General features: G+C 46.2%; 1 protein-coding gene across 4 annotated transcripts in view; it reads left to right on the plus strand.

The window, feature by feature from the left end:
- The window catches only part of LOC121648416 (3-hydroxy-3-methylglutaryl-coenzyme A reductase-like), a 34,016-nt gene that overhangs the window by 18,415 nt on the left and 1,298 nt on the right, over nt 1–14,303 (plus strand). For 2 of the 4 annotated variants that reach the window (XM_041998492.1, XM_041998494.1), the window contains exons 9-18: nt 66–223; nt 5,988–6,247; nt 6,321–6,484; nt 10,581–10,775; nt 10,847–11,005; nt 11,180–11,337; nt 12,618–12,723; nt 12,848–13,018; nt 13,431–13,571; nt 13,654–13,812. In XM_041998492.1, coding sequence (XP_041854426.1) covers nt 66–223; nt 5,988–6,247; nt 6,321–6,484; nt 10,581–10,775; nt 10,847–11,005; nt 11,180–11,337; nt 12,618–12,723; nt 12,848–13,018; nt 13,431–13,571; nt 13,654–13,812 — 1,671 coding nt within the window. Of the gene's footprint in view, nt 1–65; nt 224–5,987; nt 6,248–6,319; nt 6,485–10,580; nt 10,776–10,846; nt 11,006–11,179; nt 11,338–12,617; nt 12,724–12,847; nt 13,019–13,430; nt 13,572–13,653; nt 13,813–14,303 lie in introns of all 4 variants that reach the window. The other 2 variants (XM_041998495.1, XM_041998496.1) reach the window with 2 other exon arrangements.

Here is a 14,303-nt window from a genome sequence, read left to right on the forward strand (position 1 = left end):
TGACACACGACCATGCCTGGTTTTTATCTGAACGTTAGCGTTAATGCTCTGTCCTGTCTGTCCAGTCTCTGGGTCTGGTGATGGTTCATGCCCACAGCCGCTGGATCTCCAAGCCTCTGTCCAACCCCATGGCAGAACTCCCCCAGGTGGGCATAGAGCTGGATCACCTTTCACCCAGGAGGATCGAGCCGGAGACGTCGCTGTGGCACTTCTACCTGAGCAGGTGAATGATCTATCGGTTCCAGGTGTGTCTGGGTTTCCTGCTCTGCTTCGGCTCAGTACTTATGGGTGCTGTCAACTGATTATCAGCCTGGTTTGTTCTGTGATACCGACCCGATCCATGGGTCGGCTCTCCAGAACATCCCAGAGGAACATTGTTGCAGTAAAAAGAAATTTTGTCAGATATTCTGCTTTAAAGTCTCATTTTTGGAAAGATTTGGTGAGGAAACTACTGCTGAAGTGATTGCTATGATCCATCATGATGAGTAACCAGCTGACTGGAGAGCTAACTAATACCTGCTAACTAATACCAACTAATGCCTGGAATAAGACCTTAAATCCCTGATGAGATGGTCATTCTGTGGATGTAGGGTAGCAAGATGGAGAGAAAAGAAGGAGTTTAAACCATTTCTTCCCTCGATTGTCACAAGGAGTGTGAGATAAATGTAAAATAAACTGGATGAGTGCTAACATTAGCCAAACAATACCAGCTCACTCCCACATCAATGTGTGCTCATCAGACTCAGTCCTACTGGGTAGAGTGGTGAATTCCATGCTGCTTGGCTTGGAGGCACATCAGCAGTGGATCAACTTCACTGGTGCGACAGTTTGTCTCTGCAGGAAACCTGGACACAGTGTGATGTTTGTGGGTGGTGCATAACTTTAATTCCCTTCTAATCCCACCATTATGAGCCAGACCTTAACACACCAAATCAGAACGCTGGACTTCAGCTACGCAAGAGGCTGTTGGTCATCTGGCAGAGAGGGAGAGACTGTGGGTTTAAGTAGAGCTGAGAACAGGTGAAACAAGGCTGCGATTAGGAAGACCCAGGTCAGCTGAATCAAACTGACGAGCGCAGACATGGCCGGAACCTTGACAGAGACTTCTCAGATTCGTTTACCGAATGTTTAACCTCTTCTTCATGAGGTCATGGTGTCTATTTTCTCTGCCTTCTGTCTGCAGTGGCATATCCAGAATAAATTAAGTATGCTCACAACTACAAGGGCAGTATGTATAATCCTGGTCTCTACAGGCTCTCTCGAGCCAGTGCAGAGACACTGATTCATGCTTTTATCACATCAAGATTAGATTATTGCAATGCTCTTCTTTCTGGTCTTCCAAAGAAGTACCTGAACCAGCTGCAGCTTGTACAGAACGCAGCTGCACGTCTGTTGGCAAAGACCAGAAAGAGGGCCCACATTACACCAATTTTAAAGTCTCTGCACTGGCTCCCCGTCAGCTTCAGAATTGATTTTAAGATTCTTTTTTTGGTATTTAAGTCTCTTAATGGTCTTAGCCCACCTTATTTATCTGATTTGCTTTTATCGTATGAGCCCACTAGACCCCTCAGGTCCTCTGGTACTGGCCTTTTAACTGTTCCCAGAGTAAAAACAAAAACCCACGGCGAGTCCTCCTTTTATTTCTACGGCCCTCGTATGTGGAACAGCCTGCCTGAGGACGTGAGGGGAGCACCTAGTGTGGATATTTTTAAAAACAGACTCAAGACCCACCTTTTTAGTTTAGCATTTTAATCATTACTTTTATTATTACTATTGTATTTATTCATTTATTTATTCTTAACACACAGGCTGTATTCAGCTTCTATTTATTTATCATTTATGTATTTGTTTTATCATTCTGATTCTCTTATTTCACGGGTTCTCTTATTTTATGGGTCTTGGCAATATTACTATTACTTTCATACCCAGGGTTGGTTTTTAGATTGTTTTAGATTTGGTTTTACAGTGTTTTATCCCAGTGTTTCCCCACGCCACTAGACCCCAGAATTTATGACAGCGTTTCCTTGGTCCTTTTAACTTGCTTTTACCCTCTGTGATGTGTGTGTGTTTGATGGGAAGGGGTGGGGGGTGGGCTTGCTGCTATTGGGTTGGGGTTCTGGGGGATTTTACTCTCTGTAAAGCACCTTGAGTTGCTATTTTTATGTATGAAAGGTGCTATATAAATAAAGTTTGATTTGATTTGATACAGAAAGCTGAGACATGTAAGATTACTAAAGAAGTGTCAGAATTAAGATATGTGTTACTGTGTCAGAGTAAATTCACCTGGGACACAGTAAAAAATTTAAATGGTTATCTCCTCCAACAGAACGCCACATTACTTTCAGGGAAACCAGATCCTAGGAAAAAGTAAAGTAGTCACAGGAAAGAGTAAAGTAATCTTTGGAATGTGTGAAGTAGGCACCAGGACACTCTAGGCCGCAGTTTGATGATCGACTTTGTAGTCGTGTCGTCGGACTTGCGGCCGCATGTTCTGGACACTCGGGTGAAGAGAGGGGTGGAGCTGTCAGCTGATCACCACCTGGTGGTGAGTTGGCTCAGATGGTGGGGGAGGATGCTGGTCAGGCCTGGCAGACCCAAGCGTGTTGTGAGGGCCTGCTAGGAACGTCTGGCAGAGTCCCCTGTCAGAAAGAGCATCGTGTAGACATCGGGGACAGTTTCCCTGGACTGGCAGACTGGGGTGGTGGTCCCCCTCTTCAGAAAGGGGGACTGGAGGGTGTGCTCCAACTACAGGGGGATCACACTCCTCAGCCTCCCCAATAAGGTCTATTCAGGGGTGCTGGAGAGGATGGTCCGTCGGATAGTCGAACCTTGGATTGAGGAGGAGCAGTGTGGTTTTCGTCCCTGTCGTGGAACAGTGGACCAGCTCTACACCCTCTTCAGGGTTTTTGAGGGGGACATGGGAGTTTGCCCAACCAGTCTACATGTGTTTTGTGGACTTGGAGAAGGCGTTCAACCGTGTCCCCTGGGGACTCTTGTGGGGGGACTCCAGGAGTATGGAGTGCCGGACCCGCTTGTACGAGCTATCCGGTGCCTGTACGACCGGTGTCAGAGCTTGGTCCACATTGCCGGCAGTAAATCAGAATCGTTTCCAGTGCGGATTGGACTCCACCAAGGCTGCCCTTTGTCACCGATTCTGTTCAAAACTTTTATGGACAGAATTTCTAGGCACAGCCGAGGTGTTGAGGGGATCCGGTTCGGTGGCCTCAGGATTGGGTCTCTGCTCTTTGCAGATGATGTGGTTCTGTTGACTTCATCGGGCCGTGATCTTCAGTTCTCACTGGAGCGATTTGCAGCCGAGTGTGAAGCAGCTGGTATGGGAATCAGCACCTCCAAGTCCAAGACCATGGTCCTCAGCCGGAAAAGGGTGGAGTGCTCTCTTCGGGTCTGCAATAGGGTCCTGTCCCAAGTGGAGGCGTCTGCAGTGATGCGGACTCTGCATCGGTCTGTCTTGGTGAAGAGGGAGCTGACCCAAAAGGCAAGGTTCTCGATTTACCGAAAGATCGCAAATACAAGTGGTCGAAATTAGTTTTCTCTGCAGGGTGGCCGGGCTCTCAGCTCGGTGATCCGGGAGGGGCTCAGAGTAGAGCTGCTGCTCCTCCACATCGAGAGGAGCCAGATGAGGTGGCTCGGGCATCTGGTCAGGATGCCGCCTGGACGCCTCTCTGGTGAGGTGTTCCGGGTACGTCCCACCGGAAAGAGGTCCCGGAGAAGACCCAGGACACGCTGGACGGACTACATCTCTTAGCTGGCCTAGGAACACCTCAGGATTCTTCTGGACAAGCTGACGAATGTGGCCAGGAAGAGGGAATTATGGACTTCCTTGTTTAGGCAGCTGCCCCCGTGACCTGGCCCCGAATAAGGGGCAGATAATGGATGGATGGATAAGGTTGTCCTAGGAATGACTAACGTAATCCAAGGAATGAATAAATCAGTAAATCTGATGAGGAACTGTGTTCTAGTAGAAGGTAAAAAGTGAACCTGAGCAGTTTTCCAAGATAAATGTCTTCGGATGCCATTGGCTGATGTTAATGAGAGACATCTCTCTCCGTGGTCAAAGTCAGGAGAATCCAGGGATAGCAAGGGATGTTTTTCTTAGATTACCATATAATTGCTTAGTGCAGTGTTCCTCAATCCTGGTCCTCAGGGACCACTGCCCTGCATGTTTTAGTTCTTTCCAACTTCAGTACAGCTGATTCAGATTAATTGAACTGCTTGTCAAGTTCTTTGCAAGCCTGCTAACGAGCCATCCTTTTGAATCAAGTGTGTTAAAGATGGACACCTCTAAAACATGCAGGGCAGTGGTCCCCGAGGACCAGGATTGAGAAACACTGGCTTAGGGTTTAAACTGTGTTTGGTTTGGATGCCAATGCTTGGTAGAGTCTTTTAGCGACTTTCTCCCTGGGTGTGTCCCAATCCGCGCACTTCTATACTTCCAACGCTACATTTAAGTGCTTAGTGCGCTGACACAGAAACTTCAGTAAAAACACTGAAAGTACCCGGATGCTGCCCTAAACTCGGCCAAAAATCTAGTGCGAAACGATGGACACTACATGCACTAAACGGACGCCATCTTGCTGATGTAGCGAAAGGGGAGGGACTTTCAGCCAGTTTTTCAGAGCTGAATAATGGCGGTACCGATGCAGACGGAGGCTGTTTTCTACTGTTGTAAGTATGAAGTTATGTGATCATAATTCTAATATAAACTGCAGCATGCTTCTTATCTCTTCTATCCCTGATGACAGTTATGGATCTGATCATTTGTTGGAGGCTGCAGTAGAGTTAGCAACGTAAATATTAGCAGTTTTATAGCCGATTTCGCGGATCTAGATGGGCTATAAGTGTTAAAAATGATTAATACTATAGGTTCTGTATGTTTATTCATGATTGTTGAACCTCCAGATGAAGCACTGCGGGGTCTCTGGCGTAAACGAAATGGTCCTTGATCTGAAAACTGATTAGGAAACACAGCTGGTTTAGAGAACCGGCCCGTTTCCATGGTAACGCTGACTAAGCCGTAACTGATTGTACATCACTTTAGATAAGCGTCTGCAAAGTACCTATAAAGTATATGTATATATAATAATGTTTGCTTTTATATAAACTGCCATTGTGTGTTCACCGTAGGTCACTGTGGCATCGAACCACCGAGCCAGCAGTGGCACTGAGGCATTTACCACCTGCGGGCTAGGACACTGCTGTGAAGAAGAGGAGGCGGCCAGAGAGAAATGTTCTAATAAAACTTTTAAATAAAATGTTTTCTGCATCCCTGTTTTAGCGTCTTCATTACTGCATTTCATATTTTAAATGGTGGCTTCTAGTAAAATCGGTTTCCTGTTGCAGACGTGAACGTATCAGTGGAAACACCAATAAAACACATGTATAATGTACTTCAACTCAGTTAAGATATCTTTGCTTATTTAAAAGCTGTTTTATTAGTGTTTTAAATTGTACTTTGTACTAACAGGTATGGGGGAGACATGCAAAGACACATGAACGTGTGCTGATGGTTTCTATTGTTATCTACTGAGATAGATTAATACAGTGGAGGCCACGGCTCTTTGTTTCACCTTTTAAAAGGCGTTTAATAGCATAAAAGTATGATGACATAGAAACACGTATGTTAACGTGATTTTGGAAGAAAAAAAAAGTATATTAATGGAGCGGCGCGGCTAAGCTGGTACGTCACTACTGGTAAGTTCAGCACGTTAGAGCTCAGTTCTGGTCAGCACCACGATGGTGTCACTACAGAAGGTAGAGCTTAGTGCGCACTACACACTGCCTACACACTACCTACACACTACCTTCCAGTGCATTCATGTAAGTGCGCGGTTTAAGACACACTCCCTGTCATGTTACTATGCTACACATTAGCATTGCTGCTATCTCATGATGCCTCCTGTACAGGCGGTCTGTGAGGAGGAGATTAACCCTGTCCCATGTCTCTTTGTCTCTTTGTCTCTTTGCAGGATGATAACTATGGACGTGGAACAGGTCATCTGTCTGACTTTGGCCCTGCTGCTCGCTATCAAATACATCTTTTTTGAACAAGTGGAGGTGGAGTCTACGCTATCACTAAGGAAACCCAGTGCACCATATCCAGCACACACTGAAACCTGCTGCATGAAGGAGCTGCCTGCTGCCACGACCTCCGCTGCTACACCCCCCGCTACTACACCCTCCACTGACACACCCTCCACTGCTGCTCCTGTTAACATGGTGCAGAAAGGTTTGTGTCCTCAGTGATGAAGCAGGTGGACGGGTGTAGCTCTGCAGTATCCAACTCTACCTTCTTTCCCTAGATGAAGTTATCCGACCACTTTCTTCCTCCTCTGCTGATTGTCAGCAGAAGAGCTTCTTCATCACTGAAGAAGAAGAAGAGGTCAAACCTGAGACAGCTCCATCTGAGTTCTCCCCACAGCCAAGAGGACTGGATGACTGTGTTACCATCCTCAACAATCCTGAGGTAACCCTCCTTAACCCTCTTGGGTATAAATGGCTATTTTTGACTACTTTTGATTGATGATTGATTGATGTTTATATTTCACCGTAAAGCCCCAGTGTGTACGAATTACTCCCATCTAGTGGTGCGCTAATATAATGCAAGCAACTGAATAGTGGAACCTCACCATTTAAGCTTGTTATTACAACTACGGAAGCCACAGAGAGTCATAACTATGAAAATGTAAACAGAAGTTGGAGTGTCCTGTCAGGTGATGAGGTACAGAACGATTCTGTTTTTTATGCTGGTGAGTTACAAGCATGCCCTCCATGTATCTGCTAAGCTACTGCTAACAGCTAATGGACCTGTCGGCGCTACGAGGAAGATCCCGTGCTCTAACGTTACTCTGTGTTTAATAACATGTATTTCAGCTGATCTATCAAGGGAAGGTGGGTGACGTCTTGATTGGAAATAATTATTATCTGAGAGATATTTTTGCGTTGGAATATTTGTGGTTCTAGTGATTAAATCACGACAAGAAACTACTTTTGTCTATTCTGTTTGACTAGAAGAGAACAATTACCTTAACCCCCATTGACAAATCATCTGAAATAAATGATGAAACACGAGGGAAAGCTCTCGGAAAATACGTCTGAAAGAAGCAAAATCTAACTTCACTGTTAGATTGAATTAACTCACCTATCCAGCAGAAAGCTGCAACCTCCACATCAGTGTTGAAGGGTCTCCTCCATCACTTGCCTCCATCTGGTAAACGCTCCACCGATGTACACACTCGTTTTCTCCCGGTTATTATTTCTTTTTCTTTTCTTGGCTCTTCTTTCCTCTGTCTTATGGAGCAAAGAGTGTGGATACTGGAAAGCTTAAGGATCCACGCTTGTCTTGGCTTGTTTAGCATCTTGCTAAATGCTTTATGGTTATAAGGCTCCTCTGATTAATCTGTATCTATCTATCTATCTATCTATCTATCTATCTATCTATCTATCTATCTATCTATCTATCTATCTATCTATCTATCTATCTATCTATCTATCTATCTATCTATCTATCTATCTATCTATCTATCTATCTATCTATCTATCTATCTAGTATAATTTTTAAATCTTTTTTTGTATTATGGAATTTAAATATATGAATTAAAATTAAATATATTGTTTTATCTTATTTATTTGGAATTATGGATTTTTGTAATCTTGCTGGACCTGACCAGAGAAACAGAAAAAAGGAGAATAATGAAGAGAAGTAAGAAGCAAAGTAGAAAAAAGGAAGAGGAAACAAAGATCCAGCAGATAGGCTGTGACTGAAGCTCATTGCTTCTAACAGCAGACAAGCAGCTGCTACACCTGTACAGAAACACAACAGAGAATTTCCTACAGCTTTTACAGGTAAACTAAGCAGACAATCATCAGGAGTTCCTAAAAAATAACCAAGACAACAACAACAACATGAATCACAACAACAACCAAAGAACCAGAAACACACACACCTGAACTAAAGTATCTCTTAGTGTATAAACACACTGGACACCTCAGTGCTGAGTCAGCATACAGAGGATGAGGAAGGAGGAGGGTCAGAGATGAGGCCACGCCCCCATGGAGGCTAGAGGCAGACTAGGGCGGCCCAGAGACCCGGGCCATCAGCAGCAATCCTGGAGCACCAACCCAAACCCCCCCACCACGAAGACCACCCCGGACTCACCCAGAGGGCGGCAGAGGAAGGACCCAGCCAGAACCCCCCACGGTCACAGGGTGGCAACCAGACACCAGGGCATGCACCAACCCACCCCATGGCAGCACACCTGGCCAGGCCCAGACCCCCCCGTCACCAACTGACTCCTCCACCCCTAAGAGAGGGAGTCACTCCCAGGCAGAAGAGCCCAGAACCCCCATTTAGCCCACTCCAGAGCAGTCCAGCCACCCAGCCCAGGGTCGATGCCCACCAGCCCTGGCCCCACCAGTGGCCATGCCCCACCTCCACGAGGCGATTCCAACCGCAGATTCCCCCAAAGCCACCGACAGGGCCAGACAAAGAGCTGCCCCTACTGTGGAGCAGTCCAGATCCCCACCACAAGAAACCACCAAGGACCTGCAGCCATAAGGCACCCCAGCCAACATCCAACCCCCCATAGAAATGAGGTCACAGTCCTCCACCTACACTAAGTGATGGAACTAAGCACAGGGGACCAGAAGGAATGAGATCCAGCTACATGGTTCTCTGATTCTAAAAATGTTTTGCTACTGATTCCATATTCTGAAGTGAGAATATTAAATGAGAAGAAGTTTCCATTTTCTATTATATGTTCTAACTGTTTTATTCCTTTATTTTTCCATTGAGTAAAATTAATAAGCTTTTTGTTTTGCAGGATGTCAGGGTTGTTCCAGAGGGGTGTAAACTTACATGGAAAAAGGGAGGATTTGGTTATTTTTTAGAAAATCCCACCAAGCCACTAAAGAGGAACTGATATTAATGCTTTTAAACACTGATGTGTTTTGATGGTTGAGCTGATGAATGGCAGGTCAGAGATAAACACATCCTCACACAATGCTTGCTCTACATCTAACCATGTTTCATCCAGACTGCTAGGTTTAAGCCATTTGGAGATATACTGCAGCTTGTTAGCTAAGAAAACATGATTAAAGTTGGGTAGCTCCAATCCGCCTCTATCTTTAGTCTGTTGTAAAGTTTTTAGACTGATACGTGATGGCTTATTTTTCCATAAAAATGTAGATATATGTGAGTCCAGTGACTTAAACCAACTGGAGGATGGTTTAGTGGGTATCATTGAAAACAGGTAGTTTACTTTAGATAGAACCATCATTTTAACTGTGGCAACCCTCCCCATGAGTGATATGGGTGAGCGCCTCCACCGTGAGAGACCATCCTCTGTTGCTTTAAGTAGGTGCTAGGTCATCTTAAATCAGATATGTGATCAGGCCATGCCGGCGTGTCCATTGTCCCCAGAGGGTTAACATCTCGTTCATCTTGCTTTATGCTGCTGTCCATCTTCCTGATCTTACTCTTTTCTTCATTGACTTACCAAACTAATGTCTTCTCCACAGTCAAAGAAACTTCCACAGCTTTCACACAGTCCTCATTTTCCATCTGAAACACCAATATGACCCTAGAGAGGAAATGGTAAACAGAAAGTTTGTGAACCACCAGAGGAAAGACGACATTTGTGAACCAGAGGATGTACTATGAAGCTGGATTTTATCCAGATAACTTTGGGGTTAACTCTGGGTTTTCCCTTCTTACCGGGTAAATCACCATGGTAACCTATGCTGAATGGCTAACCAGCTCCAGACCAGGTTCTGTTCTGGATCAGAGGTGAATGAGTACAAAAGCTCCACCTCCTGACCAATCAGATCTCTTGGAAAATGCCCCGCCCATTCTTAGACCATCCTGTCCAGGGTGGTGGTGGACGGTGAGAGGAGGAGTTTTTAGGGACAGACGCAGAAATGAAGGCTGGTCTCAGAGCTGTGAAGAATGTTTCTGTCCTGGTTCTGGACTTGTTCCCGTTTAGCTCCACCAGGGCTGGTCTGAGATCAGGAGCTTCATAATGACGCTCACACACGGCAGAAGACCTGGATATAAAGGAAAGGAAGGAACTGAGGAAGCTCCGCCCCAAACGGAGTGATGTCCGTTTATATTGTCCGATTAATTAGTGTTGAATGATTTTACTAATTTACGCTTTAACGGCGTCGGCAGTTTTCTGCCAGCGTTCCTTTCTGGCTGTTGCTACGGCAACAGTGCTGCCTCTGGCCTGGATGATGTGTTTACATTCTTCATATTTCCTCAAGAATAATAGTCAGCTGCTCCGCGGTGAAGCAGCTGCTCTGCAGGGTTTCTCTGTGATTGGTCAGACGCTGCAGACTCCGCCCCTTTTATGTGAGCACTCTGATCTAGATGGAGAACCCTGGGTTGAATCACCGAGTTGATAACCAGCTTCGTGGTACCGCTGACCAGGGTCCCGAATGTCTGGATAAGCTGGTAACGGGTTAACTTACCCAGACTTACTAGTAGAGATACCCGGGTATTTTAGTCCTGCTTCCTGGTTCAGGATTCTGAAATGTAAACTGGAAATATGTTTTGTGTTGATCAGCTGGGACCCCGTTTCCTCAGTGATGTTGAAGTAATGCTGCTGGTGACCTCCAAACACATCCCTGCATACAAACTGGAGGCTGTGATGGAGACACCAGAAAGAGGAGTGTCAATACGAAGACAGATGATCTCGACCAAACTGTCCTGCAGCTCCGCCCTCTCCTCTCTGCCATATACCGACTACGATTACTCTAAGGTGACCAAAGATTCAAACCCCAAAACTCTCCTGCAGCTCTCAGCTTGCTGACTGACACCTTTGTTTGTCAGGTTGTAGGAACCTGCTGTGAGAATGTGATTGGTTACATACCTGTCCCAGTGGGCGTGGCTGGGCCACTACATCTGGATGGGAAGCAGTTCCAGGTTCCCATGGCAACAACAGAAGGATGTTTGGTGGCAAGCACAAACCGTGGTTGTCGAGCAATCGCAGTGAGTCTCAGATTAGATGTCACTGACAGTCTAATCTGACACCTGTAAATATTTTCTGTAATCTGCATAACATAAAATAAATTTCTAAAAACACGATTTCAGATGTTTCTACAATATTTTGTTTGTGTGGAGGCTTCAGGAATTTTACCACGGCGTGTGTTTCTTCTGCTACAGCTCAGTGGTGGAGCCAGCAGCTGCATCCTGGCGGACAGCATGACTCGAGGACCCGTGGTCAGGTTGCCATCTGCCTGCAGGGCTGCCCAGGTCAAAGCCTGGCTGGAGAGTTCAGATGGTTTTCAGACAATCAAAGAAGCTTTCGACCACACCAGCAGGTAGGACATGACAACTGATGCAGACAGGAGCAGGATTTCAGTTTGTATGAACGTCAGACAGGTGCGGAGGTTTCGGTTCGTATGAACGTCAGACAGGTGCGGAGGTTTCGGTTCGTATGAACGTCAGACAGGTGCGGAGGTTTCGGTTCGTATGAACGTCAGACAGGTGCGGAGGTTTCGGTTCCTATGAACGTCAGACAGGTGCGGAGGTTTCGGTTCGTATGAACGTCAGACAGGAGCAGGATTTCAGTTTGTATGAACGTCAGACAGGTGCGGAGGTTTCGGTTCCTATGAACGTCAGACAGGTGCAGAGGTTTCGGTTCGTATGAACGTCAGACAGGTGTGGAGGTTTCGGTTCGTATGAACCTCAGATAGGTGCGGAGGTTTCGGTTCGTATGAACGTCAGACAGGAGCAGGATTTCAGTTTGTATGAACGTCAGACAGGTGCGGAGGTTTCGGTTCCTATGAACGTCAGACAGGTGCGGAGGTTTTGGTTCCTATGAACGTCAGACAGGTGCGGAGGTTTCGGTTTCTATGAACGTCAGACAGGTGCGGAGGTTTCGGTTCGTATGAACATCAGACAGGTGCGGAGGTTTCGGTTTGTATGAACGTCAGACAGGTGCGGAGGTTTCGGTTCGTATGAACGTCAGACAGGTGCGGAGGTTTTGGTTCCTATGAACGTCAGACAGGTGCGGGGGTTTCGGTTCGTATGAACGTCAGACAGGTGCGGAGGTTTCGGTTCCTATGAACGTCAGACAGGTGCGGCGGTTTCGGTTCGTATGAACGTCAGACAGGTGCGGAGGTTTCGGTTTGTATTAACGTCAGACAGGTGCGGAGGTTTCGGTTTGTATGAACGTCAGACAGGTGCGGAGGTTTCGGTTCCTATGAACGTCAGACAGGTGCGGAGGTTTCGGTTTGTATTAACGTCAGACAGGTGCGGAGGTTTCGGTTCCTATGAACGTCAGACAGGTGCGGAGGTTTCGGTTCCTATGAACGTCAGACAGGTGCGGAGGTTTCGGTTCCTATGAACGTCAGACAGGTGCGGAGGTTTCGGTTCCTATGAACGTCAGACAGGTGCGGAGGTTTTGGTTCCTATGAACGTCAGACAGGTGCGGAGGTTTCGGCTCGTATGAACGTCAGACAGGTACGGAGGTTTTGGTTTGTATAAATGGCACAGTAGCTTTAATAACCAATAAACGGGGCAGTGTTTTGGCTCATATAAACAGCAGACAAGGCGTTTCTGCTCTGCTGTGTCCTCATGTGTAAAAACCTTTCTTCAGGTTTGCTCGGCTTCAGAAACTTCTGGTCTGTCTGGCTGGAAGAAATCTTTACATCCGTTTCCACTCCAGAACCGGTGATGCAATGGGAATGAACATGATCTCCAAGGTGAGTTTTCAACATTGAGATTTCGGATGTGGTTCTTAAACTACAGAATAATTTATTTTTACATTTCATGTTGACTCTCAGACCATCAGGTTGATTTTTCAGATATCTGTGATTTAACCTGCAGGGTACTGAACATGCTCTCAGCGTCCTGCAGCAGCGCTTTCCTGAGCTGCAGCTGGTTTCCATCAGCGGTAACTTCTGCACCGACAAAAAACCAGCTGCCATAAACTGGATTGAAGGCAGGGGCAAGTCTGCCGTCTGCGAGGCCACCATACCTGCCAAGGTGGTCAGAGAGGTGGGTGGAGCCAGAAAACTGTGGTTGTTTTTTAGCCTCAAACTAAAAAAAAAACTAGGATTGCATTCTGGTTTTATGGCTTCAGGTATGCTACAAAGTCTGTTTTCTGGCGCTAACAGATGGAAAAATTAGACATTTCAGAAGCAAATTTACATCTACATTTACAGCTAATGTAGATGACAGATCAATGACAGATTACAACTTAAAGATTACAGATTACAGATTAAAGGTTAAAGATGACAGATTGAAGATTATAGAGTAAAGATTAAAGAAGACAGATTACTTATTAGATATTACAAATCCCAGATGACAGTTCTTTCCCTCTTTACTGAGTCTCATTTCTTTTAGATGATCTGATTTAAACTAGTACTGAAACAGCAGAGCCGTTCATCTCCTTGTCCTTGTGACCCAGGTTCTTAAAACGACCACGGAGGCTCTGATAGAAGTCAACATCAGTAAAAACTTGGTGGGTTCGGCCATGGCGGGCAGCATTGGGGGCTTTAACGCACATGCAGCCAACCTGGTAGCCGCCATCTACATCGCCTGTGGACAGGTAGTGGAACGTTGGTCATTAGTGGGTTCTGGTAGGTCCTTGTAGGTATTGATGGTACTATATGGATCCTTGTGACTTCCAGGACCCGGCCCAGACCATTGGCAGCAGCAGCTGCATCACTTTGATGGAGCCGTCAGGACCAACAGGGGACGACCTTTACATCAGCTGCACCATGCCCTCCATAGAGCTGGGCACTGTGGGAGGGGGCACCAACCTGCCTCCCCAGCAAGCCTGCCTTCAGGTACACACACATGCATGCACACACAGAAGAGTTTCGCTTTAACGTAACAATAGTTTACATTCACCTTTTCTTCTGATTGGTCTTTGTTAGTCAAGCTTTTTCTCTAACAGACGTTAGTCCGTTGGTCTGTTGGATCGTTGGTCAGTTGATCCGTTAAGGTGGATTTATACTCGTGCGTCAACACTTGGCACTATGCAGCTCTTCCAGACCTGACGTGCATTTTTCCTGGATGCCATTGTTGTTTTAAAACAGGAAATACCTACCGAACTGTGAACCATCAAAAGAACTCCGACCTGGTGAGTTTACCGGCCGATACTGCCCCTGCTGCCACCTGCAGGTTAGGAGGAGAAACTGCAACACAACACCAAAACGACACGTTCCTCCTACGTTCGAGTGGAGATCAAACTCACCAGCGTTAGCTACTCTGTACCGACCGGACGCAGACGTCGCGCGACTATAAATCCAACTTTTGTCTGTTGGTCACAGACTAA

This window comes from Melanotaenia boesemani, chromosome 11, assembly GCF_017639745.1.
Source record: "Melanotaenia boesemani isolate fMelBoe1 chromosome 11, fMelBoe1.pri, whole genome shotgun sequence".
Lineage (NCBI taxonomy): Eukaryota > Metazoa > Chordata > Actinopteri > Atheriniformes > Melanotaeniidae > Melanotaenia > Melanotaenia boesemani.